The 18,659-nt window shown below is 31.5% G+C and overlaps 2 protein-coding genes across 5 annotated transcripts in view; one reads left to right on the plus strand and one right to left on the minus strand.

Moving 5' to 3' along the window:
* Window positions 1–6,419: 6,419 nt before the first annotated feature.
* Window positions 6,420–7,406, plus strand: LOC111425260 (pleckstrin homology domain-containing family J member 1-like). The gene has a single exon (XM_023059182.2). The coding sequence runs from the start codon at window positions 6,571–6,573 to the stop codon at window positions 7,156–7,158; it is 588 nt and encodes a 195-aa protein (XP_022914950.1). The 5' UTR covers window positions 6,420–6,570; the 3' UTR covers window positions 7,159–7,406.
* LOC111425451 (hrp65 protein-like) overlaps window positions 7,309–18,659 on the minus strand; it is a 29,559-nt gene continuing 18,208 nt past the window's right edge. For 2 of the 4 annotated variants that reach the window (XM_023059472.2, XM_023059473.2), the window contains 2 exons: window positions 12,757–12,809; window positions 7,309–12,691 (listed from right to left, as the gene is read on the minus strand). In XM_023059472.2, coding sequence (XP_022915240.1) covers window position 12,691; window positions 12,757–12,809 — 54 coding nt within the window. In that variant the 3' untranslated portion in view covers window positions 7,309–12,690. Of the gene's footprint in view, window positions 12,692–12,756; window positions 12,810–13,848; window positions 14,445–18,659 lie in introns of those variants that run through there. The other 2 variants (XR_011641395.1, XM_023059471.2) reach the window with 2 other exon arrangements.

Raw genomic sequence — 18,659 nt, forward strand, 5'->3', positions numbered from 1 at the left:
GGCGGAGATGAAAGATATGATAAAGACATTGGAAAGATATTTTAGGGGGAAGGGGCTGGAAGTGAATGTGGGGAAGACAAGGATGATGAAGTTTTGTAAGGGTGGGAGAAAAAGAACAGAAAACTGGAGATGGGAGGGAAAAGAGATCGAGGAGGTTAGGGAGTATACTTACTTGGGGTATGTGTTCAGGGAGGACAACAGGGAGGGGTCGCATGTGATAGCTATGGCAAAAAAGGCGAATAAGGTGATGGGACAAGTATGGGGTTGGGGGAAGAGAGTTTTTGGAAGGAATGTGGCAGCGAGGAAGATTATGTTTGAAGGCCTGGTTAGCAGTGTGATGATGTATGGAGCAGAGGTATGGGGATGGAGAGAGCAGGCAATGCTGGAATACGTGCAAGCTAGATACTGGAGATGGGTGCTTGGAGTGGCGAGAGAAACACCGGGGTGTATAGTGAGGGAAGAGATAAAGGTGGATAAAGTCAGAGTGGAGGGGAGTGAAATATGAAGAAAGAATAGAAGGGAGGCCAAATTGCGGGATCTTGGGGGAGTGTTGGAGGGAAATTAGAGAGGGAAAGATCAGATATGGGAAAGGAGACAGAGACAACTATTATAGACGAGCGGGCTACTCGGTAACTGAGATAAATAGTAGACGAAGGGTGGGTAGGGAGATGTGGAGAGAGTTGAGAGATAGGGACCGAGATGTGCAGAGACAGGAAAGAAGGACACAAATAAAAGAGGGGAGGTATAACGAAAGGTACAGGGACATAATAACGGAGGGGCTGCCTAGATACTTGTTATTGGAAGGGGATGAGGAAGGGAAGAAGTTGGTGGCTAGGTTCCGTTGTGGAAACGAGGAGAGAGCTAACAGATACTGGATGGCCGATGAGGAGAGGTGGTGTAGGCTATGCAGGGAGGAATGGGAAACGTTGGAACATATGTTGAATGGGTGCAGTGAGTTGAGGGAGGAGGAGTTGGACTGAGAGCAGATCTTAGGAGAGGGGGGAGAGGGGAAACGATGGATGAGAATGGTTGTGGGGGTAAGGAGACAAAGGGAAGGATGAGGGGATGATTGGGCCGAGGAGCCGAGGGTATGGAAATGGAGGAAGAGGGTAGAGGGTGAAAATAATATACTAATAATATATATTACAATGTATTAAGGGGATAAAAATTGTAAATATTAAAAACAATAAAATGCTTATTAAATAAAAAGTAAATTATGTGACAATAATAATTTAATTTGTATACCGTTTAATTATGTTTTCGATGTTAATTTCCTGTAAAATTCATTGACTTTTGTCTCTGATGATGGCTTTTTGCCGAAACTAGTTAGACAACAAAAATATAAATAAACCAGTAAAAGTACAACAAAATTCGAAATTTTTTCTATCACAAAAATGTTGGGTTCCGATTTCAATAATAGCACTAAAAAAAAGAAATCTAAGTTTTTGAACATTTCCTTTAGTATTTTTTATTATTTGTCTTGTTATTTTATGTACTTTTTTTATTATTTATTATTTATATTATACAGGGTGATTCATTAGCTCTATGACAAACATTACTATTGTTGTTACTATTGTATGACTATTGGCAGATGAAAGGTGATGCGATTCTAAGGAAAAAATGTTATATGAATATGGGTCCGATTCATTTTGGTTAAAGAGTTACAAACCTTTGAAAATTTTGCACAGTTTAATAGGCAAATGAAAATGTAACTGCGCCACCATTTGATCCACACATTCACATATGAGAATGGGATCAAGCACACCACAACTTTACTTTTTGCAGTTTTTATAAAGCTGCTAGTTGCCATATAGACATTTATTATAAATTTTATACTTGTTGTTGATTAATAGTATAGTTTTAATCATTTTTTTATAAATAAACAATATTTAAAACTATTTGAATAAAAAAATTATTTAAATTTTGTCTACAAAAGATGTTTTTTTTATAATTATTTTACTTTTATCCATAGATTCAAATTTTGCAATCAAAAACATGGGGTACCATTTAAAAAATCGGTCGTGACCTTCATATGACCTTGAAAGATTGAAATTGACCTTGTCGCTTGTTTCACGTTAAATGGACCATCCTGTATATATTAATATATATATTTTTTTTTATTAAGTTTGAATTTTATATGAAAACGACGTGACTATCGCAGAATGAAAAGGATTATCCAACACATAAACCTAATCTTATAGAAACAGGTTGTGTTACAATAAGTTATTTGTCTCAGCACGTAAATAGAGGTGTTTTCAGGATTTACGTAACGTTTTCTAAGGGGGAATCATCACGACGACCCATCAACGGTATCATATTCTAATGACTTAGGCCGACCCAGGCATCTCGCCGGTTGCCATAACGACGTCGGGCGTCAAGTCGAGGCTGTGTCCTTGTTTCCAAAACAACTTCGCCGTCAGAGGGGATCGAGAAAGTCCGATAATTATTATCAAAAAAAACAAACACAATTATGTAAATGAATTTATTATCGTTAACTAACTCCGTGTTCATTCATTGGTATATGACGCGATCCAAAATTGAGTTTGCACAATGTCGACTGATGATAAAGTTTCAATTTAGTTAACTACCCGATGGGGTTAATGGGGAAATTGTAGGATGATTGGTTTGTGCTGGGGCAATCTTGTACCCGGAAATTATAAACTTAATAAATATTTAAATTATAAGATGTAGTGACCCGCAGTTGCGGCTCGAAACATCAAAAATCAATCGTCGCCTGGAAAAAATCACCCCTAGCTCGATGGAATCGCTTCATTACATCCAATTATAAATTGTTCGCTCTACCAGAGTTTTCTAACTTATTGAACAGGAAAATAAATTATTATATTTCTCTTCGAATTTTAATGATTAACACGGATTTTATTTAAATATTATTTTAAATTATTATATTAGTATCCTCTTTTTAATGTAAAAAGTCGTTTTGAAAAATCACTTTTAGTTTTTGAGAAAACAATATTTGAAGTTTTGATAAAATTTTCGATGTTGCTATAAAATTAATTTCTTGAAGGATCCTTGTTGAAATATCACCAATTATTAATTAAAGTATCCTCTTTTTAATGCAAAAAGCCGTTTTGAAAAATCACTTTTAATTCTTGAGAAATAAATTTTTAAAATAATCGATTTTGCTATTTTCGCCGATTAAGTTTTAAAAATTCGTATAAAATCCACTTCTTGGAATATGAGTATAAAAATTTCCCAAAGTGTTAATAAAAGTGTCCTCTTTCCAATGAACCAACCCGTTTTGAAAAATCGATTTTAGTTTTTGAGAAATAAATTTTTGAAATAATCGACAATTTTTTAGAATTTTGCAATTTTCGCCGATTAAGTTTTAAAAATTCGTATAAAATCCACTTCTTGGAATATGAGTAAGAAAATTTCCCAAAGTGTTAATAAAAGTGTCCTCTTTCCAATGAACCAACCCGTTTTGAAAAATCGATTTTAGTTTTTGAGAAATAAATTTTTGAAATAATCGACAATTTTTTAGAATTTTGCAATTTTCGCCGATTAAGTTTTAAAAATTCGTATAAAATCCACTTCTTGGAATATGAGTATAAAAATTTCCCAAAGTGTTAATAAAAGTGTCCTCTTTCCAATGAACCAACCCGTTTTGAAAAATCGATTTTAGTTTTTGAGAAATAAATTTTTGAAATAATCGACAATTTTTTAGAATATTGCAATTTTCGCCGATTAAGTTTTAAAAATTCGTATAAAATCCACTTCTTGGAATATGAGTATAAAAATTTCCCAAAGTGTTAATAAAAGTGTCCTCTTTCCAATGAACTAACACGTTTTGACAAATAGCTTTTAGTTTTTGAAAAAACAATATATAAAATTTTCGATTTTGCGATAATTTTCAAAATTCGCTATAAAATTAATTTCTTGAAGGAACCTTGTGGAAATATCACCAATTATTAATTAAAGTATCCTCTTTTTAATGTAAAAAGCCGTTTTGAAAAATTGCTTTTAGTTTTTGAGAAATAAATTTTTGAAATGATCGACAATTTTTTCGAATTTTGCAATTTTCGCCGATTAAGTTTTAAAAATTCATATAAAATCCACTTCTTGGAATATGAGTATGAAAATTTCCCAAAGTGTTAATAAAAGTGTCCTCTTTCCAATGAACCAACCCGTTTTCAAAAATAACTTTTAATTTTTGAAAAAACAATATTTGAAGTTTTGATGAAATTTGCGATAATTTTCAAAATTCGTTATAAAGTTAATTTCTTGAAGGAACCTTGTGGAAATATCACCAATTATTAATTAAAGTATCATCTTTTTAATGCAACAAGTCGTTTTGACAAATCGCTTTTAGTTTTTGAGAAATAAATTTTTGAAATGATCGACAATTTTTTCGAATTTTGCAATTTTCGCCGATTAAGTTTTAAAAATTCGTATAAAATCCACTTCTTGGAATATGAGTATGAAAATTTCCCAAAGTGTTAACAAAAGTGTCCTCTTTCCAATGAACCAACCCGTTTTGAAAAATAACTCTTAGTTTTTGAAAAAACAATATTTAATAATTTCGATGTTGCGATAATTTTCAAAATTCGCTATAAAATTAATTTCTTGAAGGATTCTTGTGGAAATATCACCAATTATTAATTAAAGTATCCTCTTTTTAATGCAACTAGCTATTTTGAAAAATCGCTTTTACTTCTTGAGAAATAAATTTTTGAAATAATCGATTTTGCTATTTTCGCCGATTAAGTTTTAAAAATTCGTATAAAATCCACTTCTTGGAATATGAGTATGAAAATTTACCAAAGTGTTAATAAAAGTGTCCTCTTTCCAATGAACTAACACGTTTTGACAAATAGCTTTTAGTTTTTGAAAAAACAATATTTGAAGTTTTGATAAAATTTGCGATGTTGCGATAATTTTCAAAATTCGCTATAAAATTAATTTCTTGAAGGATTCTTGGGGAAATATTACCAATTATTAATTAAAGTATCCTCTTTTTAATGCAAAAAGCAGTTTTGAAAAATCGCTTTTAGTTCTTGAGAAATAAAGTTTTGAAATAATCGATTTTGCTATTTTCGCCGATTAAGTTTTAAAAATTCGTATAAAATCCATTTTTTGGAATATGAGTATGAAAATATCCCAAAGTGTTAATAAAAGTATCCTCTTTCCAATGAACCAACCCGTTTTGAAAAATAACTTTTAGTTTTTGAAAAAACAATATTTAAAATTTTCGATGTTGCGATAATTTTCAAAATTCGCTATAAAATTAATTTCTTGAAGGAACCTTGTGGAAATATCACCAATTATTAATTAAAGTATCCTCTTTTTAATGTAACAAGCCGTTTTGAAAAATCACTTTTAATTCTTGAGAAATAAATTTTTAAAATAATTGATTTTGCTATTTTCGCCGATTAAGTTTTCAAAATTCGTATAAAATCTCCCAAATTTCCCAAAGTGTTAATAAAAGTGTTCTCTTTCAGAAATAAATGAGTGGTGGAGGAATATCAGTGTGTGCTTAATGCTTCAAAACTCAAAAAATTGATAAATATTAACAAATATAACAAATTAGGTAACTTCTTCGATGTACAGGATGGCCAAATAAGCGTGCAAAGTACCGTATCTAGGAAACTACTCCTTGTAGAGACTTAATAATAATAATAATAATAATTACCGCCATCTTGAATTAAAAATGTGTATCAACATAAAAAAAAAGTATGTGCATTTTAAAATTTAGATAAATTATAGTTTTTTTTTGTTAAAACACTTTTTGCCCTTTTTGGTTGGGTTGGGTTGGAATTTAATAAGCTTGGTATCGTTGAAAAGAGCTTTTCTTAGACTACAAATCCTACCTTATTTGTAAATTTGAGGGCATTTTTCGATATTACAATGAAGTTGTATATATATATTAAATATATATTATTATTAAATATATATTATTATTAAATATATATTATTATTAAATATATATATTATACTATTGATATTACTTTTTTTCATGAAAAAAATAAGCTAGTTAAAGCAGCTCCTCGATATCATGTTCCTAACCTAAAATATCGGTGAAAGAAGTTTTTATTAGAAAATTTTATGGATTTTGATAATCAATTACCGATTTTGTTAGAAGATTACGACTCGAGGGTTGTCCAGCACATTTTGTTATAAATGTGAGAGAAGAATTCGGAACAAGTTTGGATTTTTATTTATGTTATTAAATTTTTCACCGCAAATCTCTACAATGAGTAGTTTCTCAAATACAGTACTTATTTGGCCACCTATACACTTATTAATTAGAGTTGAGTTACAATTTGTGTATTATTTTATGTATTTTTATGATAAATAGAAAGCAACTGCCATCTATGTAGGAGTATTAAAACTAAACCATGGATTATGAAAAGTGTAAAATGAATCCTTTTCATCTTCCATCCCGTGAATCTAACTCTTTCTACTTTCTATCTAGATCTAATCTCGGGAATCAGTTGTCAATACAATTTGAACTAAAATACACGCTTTCTTTTATCATTTTAGCCAAAAAAATGAAGAAAAGATGGTGAGATAATAACGAAAAATCGTAAAGTAAAGCATAAACTGATTAAAATGAGATTTAACGGGCGGGAAATAACAAAAGTGTGCAACGAATTAACAACACCAAGCATAGAAGGCGTTTTGTTTTACATGAAACCACAGGGAAATGACTGGTCGGATTGGTATCAACAACCCTCGTTTAAAGAACGCACCTTTAAATTGGTATTTAATATGCTTTTTTATTATCGAGTGAACGAAACTGAACCTCAAGGGGTGTTTGTTTTGGAAAATGTTCAAGTCGCATACGAGCAGCCTAGAAAAGGTATTTTTTATGCGTTTTCAATCACATTTAGTGATGGGAAACATGTATTTGCATGTCGTTGTGAGGAGGATGTAAATAAATGGGTTTCTGCATTGAAATCATCTCCATATGAACATTGGAGGTCGCAATTAATCATTTTAAAAACTAAGTTGAGTATGAAAACGGGTAAAGATCCAGTGCTGGAATATATGAGGAGTAAGCAACCGCCAAGTCCACCAAAAAGAAGAAAAAATCGATCCATGTTTTATACTGAAACTAAGGATGAAATTGAAGAGAAAAGTTTTAGTAATGGCAGGAGTTTTGATAATGTACCAGTGAATAAATTAATTGATTTTTGAGGTGTATAAGAAAATTGAACATAACTAGTCCTTTTAATGTTAGCAAAAATTCGTTTTCCCATTTATTTTTTTTAATCTAATTTATTATAAATAATAGACTACAATATATTTATACCAAAAACTTATTTTTGATAAAAAAAACGCTCAATGTAACTGCAAATACTTTTATTTTTAATATAATTTCTTTTATTCCTACTTTACAGGACTACATATAATAATAACAATAAAAAAATCACGTTTTGCATAAATCACCTTTTATTCATACCTTTTTTAAAACATCTATTTTAAAATCTTTTATGGTTTTGGGCGGTTTCCAAAGTTATTTGGGAAACCGAAATAATTCGCAAAAGTTTATTGTATTCTAAAATACAGAGAGATTAAAATTCGCACACATCAAAATAAATATCTGCAAATATTAGTTTCGTAAATGTCCCAAGGCGCACAACACCATGGTAATTTTATCAAAATATGGAAATTGTAAAATATCTGATATCAAAAATGTATTTAATTTGATCGCAGAAAACTGCGATATGATTGAAGTCAAGATGTTTTTGAAAACAGCCTATGAAGAGATACTAAATTTCAGATCTAAATTTGATGAAATTAAGAGAACTCAGCTGGTTTAGCGGAAAAGTTGTGAATTTAAAAGGCGAATTATTTGTAGACGAGATTTAAAGATCTGAAAAAAAAATTTAGAATTACCACTTTTAATAGCATTTTAGACATTCTTAATTTCAATTAAAGTAAAGTTTTCCGCCGGTCAAAATGGCTGTTCTCCCGGTTTTCTTCTTATTAGCAATTGATCCACATTCAAATATTACGAGCTCTTACCGAGATAAATTTAAAAAGTAAAGCAAGAGAAAAAAGAGCAGAAGCCGCAGAACTACAAAATAAAATTAAAAAATTTGATTTTATTATAAATATAAATGTTGTTTCTAAAATATTACAACCAGAAAACTGCGATATGATTGAAGCCGAGATGTTTTTAAAATAGCCTATGAAGAAATACTAAATTTCAGATCTAAATTTGATAAAATTAAAAGAACTCAGCTGGTTTAGCGGAAAAGTGGGGTGTCGCAGAATGTTTTGAATTTAAAAGGCCGCATATTGTCAAAAAACATTTTGACGAATTATTTGTAGACGAGATTTAAAGATGCGGAAGAAAAATTTAGAATTACCACTTTTAATAGCATTTTAGACATTCTTAATTTCAATTAAAGTAAAGTTTTCCGCCGGTCAAAACGGCTGTTCTCCCGGTTTTCTTCTTATTAGCAATTGATCCACATTCAAATATTACGAGCTTTTACCGAGATAAATTGAAAAAGTAAAGCAAGAGAAGAAAGAGCAGAAGCCGCAGAACTACAAAACAAAATTAAAAAATTTGATTTTATTATAAATATAAATGTTGTTTCTAAAATATTACAACCAGAAAACTGCGATATGATTGAAGCCGAGATGTTTTTAAAACAGCCTATGAAGAAATACTAAATTTCAGACCTAAATTTGATAAAACTAAGAGAACTCAGCTGGTTTAGCGGAAAAGTGGGGTGTCGCAAAACGTTGTGAATTTAAAATGCCGCATATTGTCAAAAAACATTTTGATGAATTATTTGTAGACGAGATTTAAAGATCCGGAAGAAAAATTTAGAATTACTACTTTTAATACCATTTTAGACATTCTTAATTTCAATTAAAGTAAAGTTTTCCGCCGGTCAAAACGGCTGTTCTCCCGGTTTTCTTCTTGTTAGCAATTGATCCACATTCAAATATTACGAGCTCTTACCGAGATAAATTTAAAAAGTAAAGCAAGAGAAGAAAGAGCAGAAGCCGCAGAACTACAGAACAAAATTAAAAAATTTGATTTTATTATAAATATAAATGTTGTCTCTAAAATATTACAATCAGAAAATTGCGATATGATTGAAGCCAAGATGTTTTTGAAAACAGCCTATGAAGAGATACTAAATTTCAGATCTAAATTTGATAAAATTAAGAGAAGTCAGCTGGTTTAGCGGAAAAGTGGGGTGTCGCAAAACGTTGTGAATTTAAAATGCCGCATATTGTCAAAAAACATTTTGATGAATTATTTGTAGACGAGATTTAAAGATCCGGAAGAAAAATTTAGAATTACTACTTTTAATAGCATTTTAGACATTCTTAATTTCAATTAAAGTAAAGTTTTCCGCTGGTCAAAACGGCTGTTCTCCCGGTTTTCTTCTTGTTAGCAATTGATCCACATTCAAATATTACGAGCTCTTACCGAGATAAATTTAAAAAGTAAAGCAAGAGAAGAAAGAGCAGAAGCCGCAGAACTACAAAACAAAATTAAAAAATTTGATTTTATTATAAATATAAATGTTGTTTCTAAAATATTACAACCAGAAAACTGCGATATGATTGAAGCCGAGATGTTTTTAAAACAGCCTATGAAGAAATACTAAATTTCAGATCTAAATTTGATAAAATTAAGAGAACTCAGCTGGTTTAGCGGAAAAGTGGGGTGTCGCAAAACGTTGTGAATTTAAAATGCCGCATATTGTCAAAAAACATTTTGATGAATTATTTGTAGACGAGATTTAAAGATCCGGAAGAAAAATTTAGAATTACTACTTTTAATAGCATTTTAGACATTCTTAATTTCAATTAAAGTAAAGTTTTCCGACGGTCAAAACGGCTGTTCTCCCGGTTTTCTTCTTGTTAGCAATTGATCCACATTCAAATATTACGAGCTCTTACCGAGATAAATTTAAAAAGTAAAGCAAGAGAAGAAAGAGCAGAAGCCGCAGAACTACAGAACAAAATTAAAAAATTTGATTTTATTATAAATATAAATGTTGTCTCTAAAATATTACAATCAGAAAACTGCGATATGATTGAAGCCAAGATGTTTTTGAAAACAGCCTATGAAGAGATACTAAATTTCAGATCTAAATTTGATGAAATTAAGAGAACTCAGCTGGTTTAGCGGAAAAGTGGGGTGTCGCAAAACGTTGTGAATTTAAAATGCCGCATATTGTCAAAAAACATTTTGACGAATTATTTGTAGACGAGATTTAAAGATGCGGAAGAAAAATTTAGAATTACCACTTTCAATAGCATCTTAGACATTTTTTTATTTCAATTAAAGTAAAGTTTCCCGCCTAGAAAGTGTAATGAAGAAATGTAACACCCAAATCTCTAATAAATGAGACACGTTGCAACCTCTCACCAGCGACGCTATAATTGTAGTGGATTGTGTTCACCCTCCTAGAGAAGGAAATAACATTACACTTTGATAAGTTTAATGAAAGGCGATTATTTAAGCAAAAAGCATGTAGATTGTTTAAGTCAGATTGCAGTTTAGAACAATCAAGAGGTGAGGAGATACGGAGAAAGAGTTTTAAATCGTCAGCATACATTAAACATTGGGCATAATTAACGACGTCAAATATGTCGTTAACATAAATATTAAACAGTAAAGGGCCCAGATGGCTACCCTGTGGAACACCAGAAGGAACCGACACAGGATTAGAGAAAAAACCATTAACCGAAACAATCTGGCATCTCTCCTTCAGATAGGAAGCAAGCCATTGCAAAATATTTCCCTGAACACCAAACTTCTTTAGTTTGAACAGAAGTAAGTTGTGATCCACCCGGTCGAAAGCTTTACTAAAATCCGTATAAACTGAATCAACCTGGCAAGAATCATCCAGAGTAGATAAGATATACTGGGTATATTCAAGCAAGTTACTCTCCACCGAGCGACCAGCAAAAAAACCATGTTGTCTAGGATTGATTTTAGACTTAAGGGCAAAGAATAGACGTGCATGAACTACTTTCTCAAACACTTTCCCAAATGCTGGCAAAATAGATATGGGGCGGTAATCGGATATAGCACCACGGTCCCCAGATTTAAAAATGGGAACAACAAAAGCCCGCTTCCACAATAATGGAAAGACACCCATTATCAATGAAGCATTAAATAAAATAGTTAAAGGAAGGGACAGAGAGCGTGAACATTCCTTGATTAAAATTGATGGAATACCATCAGTACCTATAGTGTCTGTAACCCTGATGCCCATCAGGGCCTCCTCAACCTCAATTCTGTCAAACTGCATCCGACTCAAAGGAAGGGTATCCATTTCTATACAATCTACATTCTGCTGGATTGGAGCAGGATCCACAAAAACCGAAGAAAAGAAATCAGCAAACAATGAGCATACTCCGACACCATCGCCGACAACAGTTCCATTCCATGACATCGTAGAAGGAATGACATCCGCACGCTTCTTAGACTTAGTAAAAGCCCAAAACACCTTTGGATCAGATTGCATATTACTTTCAGCTCTTCTAACATACTCCATGTAATTGTGATGGATTAGATATTTTGCACGACTCCTTAGAATTGAAAAAGTGAGGTAGTCAAGTCGGTTTCTAAAACGCTTCCATCTACAGTGCTAAATGTTGTTTCTAAAATATTACAATCAGAAAACTGCGATATGATTGAAGCCAAGAGGTTTTTGAAAACAGCCTATGAAGAAATACTAAATTTCAGATCTAAATTTGATAAAATTAAGAGAACTCAGCTGGTTTAGCGGAAAAGTGGGGTGTCGCAAAACGTTGTGAATTTAAAAGGCCGCACATTGTCAAAAAACATTTTGACGAATTATTTGTAGACGAGATTTAAAGATCCGGAAGAAAAATTTAGAATTACCACTTTTAATAGCATTTTAGACATTCTTAATTTCAATTAAAGTAAAGTCAAAATGGCTGTTCTCCCGGTTTTCTTCTTGTTAACAATTAATCCACATTCAAATATTACGGAGATAAATTTAAAAAATAAAGCAAGAGAAAAAGAGCAGAAGTTGCAGAACTACAATACAAAATTAAAAAATTTGATTTTATTATAAATATAAATGTAGTAATGCTTACACAGTATTTTAGAAACTATAATGTGTAAGCCAACACTTTTTGAAAACAGCCTATGAAGAAATACTAAATTTCAGATCTAAATTTGATGAAATTAAGAGAACTCAGCTGGTTTAGCGGAAAAGTTGTGAATTTAAAAGGCCGAATATTGTCAAAAAACATTTTGACGAATTATTTGTAGACGAGATTTAAAGATGCGGAAGAAAAATTTAGAATTACCACTTTCAATAGCAATTTAGACATTTTTTTAATTTCAATTAAAATAAAGTTTCTCCCGGTTTTCTTCTTGTTAGCAATTGATCCACATTCACTGAAACGGGCGATTAATCTCGTTATTATTGAGTTATTAGGTACTGCAACATCTGGATATTTCGCACGAAATTCATCTGCAACACGTAAATATAAAGGAAAGTTTGCAAGTCAGTGAAAACCGTAATATTACCGATGTGAAATGACAAATTTCTGTTTCAATGGCATAGATAACATAAATTTATTTTGATGCGAACGACTTTTCGATCTCTCTGTATACATACAATTTATTACAAATTTAAATAAAATTAAATATAAAAAATATCACATTTTTATCACTTTTATTCGTTGTTATTCGTATCATCAAGGTTTGGATCTGCAAAAAAAAATTAAGGAAATTAATTTTTACCGCATCGAATAAAAATTAAAATTGATACTAACCAGAAAACAGTAATATTAAAAATTACTGTAACGGTCTTCGCTTGAGGGGAGCGCTGAGAACAAAAATACAACAAAATAATTATCAATTTCAAAAAAATGGGGGTTTGATTTGTGTTTGAATATAAAAATGTTTAGATATAAGATAAATAACAAGTTTTTTTTTATTTTTTTTATACTATGGTGTAGTTATAGTGTAAAGTTAAAAATTAAAATTTTTTACATATAAAAATAATAATTAATATTTACTGATTTTGGTTTGTGAATAGATTATAACTACACTATAGATATATTAATGTATCTAATGAATCGTTTCATACCTTATAAAGACAGAAATTTTTAACGTGAACGCTTAAAAATATTTTTTTGGTTCATTTTAAAAATTCTTTTCGGTCTTCTAAAGTTTCGCCGAAGATTTCCGCGAATTTCTCTGAAAAAGATTTGCATTAACCGAAACCGAACGGATTATAACCAGTGTTTCCGAAAATCCTAAAGATTCTAAACAGCAGTTATTATTTTATCACGAAAAGTACGATTTTTAGAATCTTAAGGCTGTAGTTTCACGGTCACGAAGTTGCATACAAGTTTTCTAACTCTCAATTAGGCAAGATGAGATTTTTCTTATATCTATAATATAGTATATTTCTTCAAGCAGGGCAGAGTTAAATATGTATGTGTAAAATTCAATCTAATTGGTGTTGATTTTATTATTTACTGCAATTAATTATGTTATAAATCCATCTCTCACTTTATTATTGGTCATGAAGTAAATTCCGAAATTAATTAGTTCATGCCTTATTTGATGGTGTGCGTCTGAAATAACAAGAAGCTCAAGAATATGAAAATATAAAGAAACGGCGAAAATAATACAACCACAACAGAATATGAGGAATCTATCTTAGAGTATTGATGATGTAATAATTAGTTGTGAAAGTATAGTGCAAATAAATTTTTTCGACCGCGAAACTACACTCTTAATCATTTCAAATTTGTTGCTATTTCGCGGAGATAAAAATATTTGAAGACTGTTTTTTTTTTAATTTTTCAATAAAGTAGTTTGAATTAAGAGGTGAATGTAGAATAAAACAAAACGTATGGGTTACAGAATATTTATATAAAATAATTAATACTAATTAATTTTCAAAGAATAATTAATATAGGAGAATTCCATAATTACCGGTTTACTCCTATTTCCACTATTTAATTAAATTGTGATTCGTTATAGTAAAATAATTGTCGTCTATATAAAAACGTGTACTCTTTTTAATAGAAGACCTTTTCAATATGTTAGTACCTAATTTTACTAAAAATTCCATTTCCAAATGTTACAAGAAGCACTTAATTAGCTATTTAAAAAAAATTTCACAATATAATATTAATAAAAAAAAATTTTTTTTAATTTTCTCGGGATACGAAAAATAAAACGCGATTTGAAGCTTTTTTTAAAAGCACATTTTAGAGATTTTCGTCTATTCTTTCCCGATATTGCTTTTAGTGTTCTGTTTTTAATATCGCCGACGTTTGTTGGAATAGTCTCGATTATCGTTGCCACCCCAATGGCCCTTGTTGCCGCCCATACGGCCGCCACCACCGCCGCCGCGTCCACCGTGTCCACCTCCGCCGCCGCCCTGATGGCCCCCGCTCTCGTAGCGGTTCGGTATATCGAAAGAATTCATGAACGGTTTTGACTCCTGAACGGAAACAAATCATCACTACATATAATGCCAACAAAAAAATAGACCCGGCCGTTTTTATATAAAGAAAGTATTCAAAGAATTTCTATAAACAATTGTATTTGTTTTTGTATCAAGTCTGTATGTTTTCGTTAAAATGGGGGATAAGGTAAGGGATTAATAATAAATAAGGCTATATTTCTTATTCTTATATAAATAAAATTGACCCGATTTTAATTCGATTTTCCGCAAATTCCAAATCCGCACGTATATATTTAGATTGATAAATAACAAATAGTAGTATTGTACATATTCAAACAATTAAAGATAAATGTTATATTTATAACTGTCATAACTAGCATATATACATTGCAAGTATGCAACCAATATCACAGTAATAGTATTACAACACGCGATTTGCATATACAGATATATTCAGTGTGATATTGGTTGCATACTTGCAATAATGACGTCGGGTACGATAATTAATTAACACAATGTATTGTATATAATAAAACAGTTTCAGAAGAAAGAGCCGCAATCGGAGCTGTAAGAAACTGAGAGCTGGACTGAAGAAAGAATTCCCAGGGAGTGGGCGAAAAGTGTCATCTTTCCAATATCCGGAAAACATAATTGGGAAATACCAGGCAGGTTTTAACGTAATTATTTATTGTTAAGCAAGTGCTAAATAAAGAATGGGAGCACTATATTTAGCCGAGAAGAATTGTACTATATTATACACCAATTTGTAATACCGGAAAAGATGGTAAAGCTTATCAAAGCGAAAATGGCGGATTCCATATACACGGAGATGGGCTGGTATCGACCCTGCTTAATTTGGCTTTAGAATACAAAATAAGTCAGAATTAGATGGGTCTAATAACAGCCAATAACAGGCAAGAATACCGGAAATGACTCATTATCACGACATCGTAAGGTAACTGGGAGAAGAGATTGATTGGGACCAGAAGAAAACGGAAACTATATACAGGATGTTTCATAATATATGCGCAAGACTTCAGAATGTGATAGCTTGTCCAAAAATTTGAAAAATTTTATTTTATTAAAACGTTAGAATAAGTAACTTCATAATTGCATAATAAAAAACAATTACAAATCATATACAGTTAAATTAAATGTTGGAAATGTCCGCCGTTAACTTCGGATTACGAAAATTACGAAAAGTTTAACATGTTAGAATGTTACATATTAGAAAATAAAGAATAATTTTTAGTTATAGTATCGTAATTTACAGGAAACTAAATTTAATTTCTTTGACGACACTAAAAAAAAGTTTATTTTTAGCTTTATTCTAAAACAATAAGAAATAGACCTATACAGGCTGTCCCGCAACGATTGTACAATACTGCATCAGCGTATTCTCTGATCGAAAACAGACAAGAAAAGTCTAATAAACATAGGTCCGAAAATGGACCAATTTTGAGATATTCAAACTTTTAGTTTCATAAGCTGACCTATTGTAAACATCATTAATTCTAACGATTTAGATGCAGTAATTATATGATTACCATGGTTACGATAAAGTTTAATAAATAATAAGATAATATTAAGTTAATTAATACAGTTCATTAATAATTTAACAAAACAAGTAACAAAGATTGTCGAAGAAAATCGTTCAACCAGCATAAAAACAACGAATATTTAACAAATTGGAAAAGATTCATATCATAATAAATATTCAATATGCGCACCATTTACTTCTAAACACAAACGGATACGTTTTCTAAATGAACTTCTAATGCGTTCAAAGATACCAGGAATTTGTTTTACTGTGTCAAATGCGTTACTAATTTTATTCTTCAAATCCTGCACATTTTGAACGTCTTCAGAATAAACAATTTGTAAATAATTTAACGGATTTAAATCTGGTGAACGAAGTGGCCACGGGACAGGACCTCCTCGGCCAATCCACTTATTGCCAAATCTATTATTTAAGTATGCTCGAGTAGCGCGTGCATAATGTGCTGGTGCTCCATCGTGCATAAAGTAGCAATCTTCTAGAATTTGTTGAGGTAATTCATCAAATGCCTCTGTAAAGTCATTTTGTAAAAAATGTATGTAGGCATCGGCTGTCAATCTCTTTGGAAGAAAAAATGGACCTAATAAATGATCACCTATAACTCCAGCCCATACATTAATTAGTATTGCATGGGAATTTTCATCGCTCCAAACGTGCGCATTATGAATATTAAAAATTCCGCTTTGAGTAAATGTTGCTTCATTCGTAAATACAATGTTTATGGGAAAGTCGACGTTTACTACCTCTTCCTGTGTGGCCCACCTACAAAAAATCTCTCTTTTTTCGCCATCATTTTCTGTTAGAGCTTGAACGGTGTTGTAATGATAAGGATAAAGCAACTGCTCCCTTAAAATGCGGTGAACGGTTGTTTTGTTAATGTTTTCTTGTGCAGAAATTCTTCTAATGCTGGTTGAAGCATTTTCATCGGCTCTTCTCAAAACTGCTTTTTCTAATTCCACCGGCTTTGTGTAATGTCTCTCCGTGGAATTGCTGTGGGTTACGCTTCCCGTTTCTTTTAATCTGAGAAATAGTCTGCTAAAGGTGTGACTATTAGGCAATCGTCTGTTCGGGAACCTTTGCGCGTAATGACGAGCTGCTAACGACGCATTTCCATCAGCTAGTCCGTAACAATACACCATATCCGCCATCTCTTCCTTGGAGTAATTAATAGGAGCCATACTTAATAGTTTTATTAAATTAAATAGTAAAATAATAATTTCGTGAAGTATTATTTTTTTTTGATTGGACAACTTATCGTAATCATAGTAACGACTTAATTATTATAAAAACAAATTTAAATTCATGATGTTAACAATATTAACTTATGAAACTAAATCTTTGAATATCTCGAAAATGGTCCATTTTCGGACCTATGTTTATCAGGCTTTTTTTGTTTATTTTTGATCATAAAATACGCTTATGCAGTTTTGTACAATCGTTGCGGGACACCTGTATAACCCCATATTTTTGTAATCAGAAAAAAATAACGAATTTAATAAGCGAGTAATCAGTGGTTGTTTCCATTTAAAAAAACGAAAATTGTCGTAATATCTAGAAATCTAAAAGCGAAAAATTTTTTTTGACTACGTCATCAAATTGTCTGTAAAATAATGTCTTATTTATAATACTCCACTTATAATCATAACCAAGATAATTGCATTTGCTGGTTTTGCGATATTTTCAATTTTGGCCTCTAGGAGAAAAACAAAAGACGATAACGGTTTGAGGTTTTTGGTATTAGCAGTTTCTTTCACATTTTTTCTAACTCTTATAGTTTTCGGACATCGAATTTGAACCACCCTGTACAAAAAGCCAATCTTAGCGGAAAATCTCTTGGCAATAACACTTTGGATATGATGGGGATACAAAAGTTGCCTTTTCAAAATTCTCCAAACCGTCGAGTGAGATAGGTTTAAGTTGTGAGCAATTTTTCTGGTACTTGTGGTCGGATTTTCATCAATTTCGTTGAGAACAGCCTCTTTTACTTGAGGGTTACTTGATTGTACGAGGTTTTTTCAAAATTTTTTCAAATCTTTGGACAAGTTATCACGTCCAGAAGTCCTGCGCATATATTATGAAACACCTTTTTTAAACAAACTTATATATTTCATGAAAATACAGAGGCCGTCCAGTACAGGACGTAACGTAAAGCCGATTTACATCAGTTTTTATGTACGGAGTTTCTAAATTAGATTTACGTTTCTCCAGTTTGCCTTAGAACCAGATAAGGTCTTCCAATTGTAAATTCAATCAACTCTCGTTAGTTTTATATACAGGGATGTTTCAGAATTGCACGGCACTATTTTAGGGATGTATTTTTCAGCACAAAATAAACAAAAATGTTCATATAAACATGTGTCTTAAATTAATTTATTACCGAGATATTGAAAATGAAAAATTTTGATTTTTCAATTAAGCGGTTAAAATAAATATTCAAAATGGTTCCGGGTTTGTTGAATGCAACATTGAGCGCGATTAATCCACGCTTCTCTGGCAAGTCTTACAGCACCAATGTCTTGTAGGAGCTCATACAAGTTATTTTGCAAAAAGTTCTATTCCGGAAAGTCTGGGTGGTAAAAAGAAAGAGCCGATGAGATTGTCACCAAGAAGACCACACCAAATATTTTAGGAAAAAGTATGTTGGTAATGAGTAGAAGCAGTCGTATGGGTGTTTCGAAAATTAATAATGCGGT

Source organism: Onthophagus taurus, chromosome 8 (genome assembly GCF_036711975.1).
Source record: "Onthophagus taurus isolate NC chromosome 8, IU_Otau_3.0, whole genome shotgun sequence".
Lineage (NCBI taxonomy): Eukaryota > Metazoa > Arthropoda > Insecta > Coleoptera > Scarabaeidae > Onthophagus > Onthophagus taurus.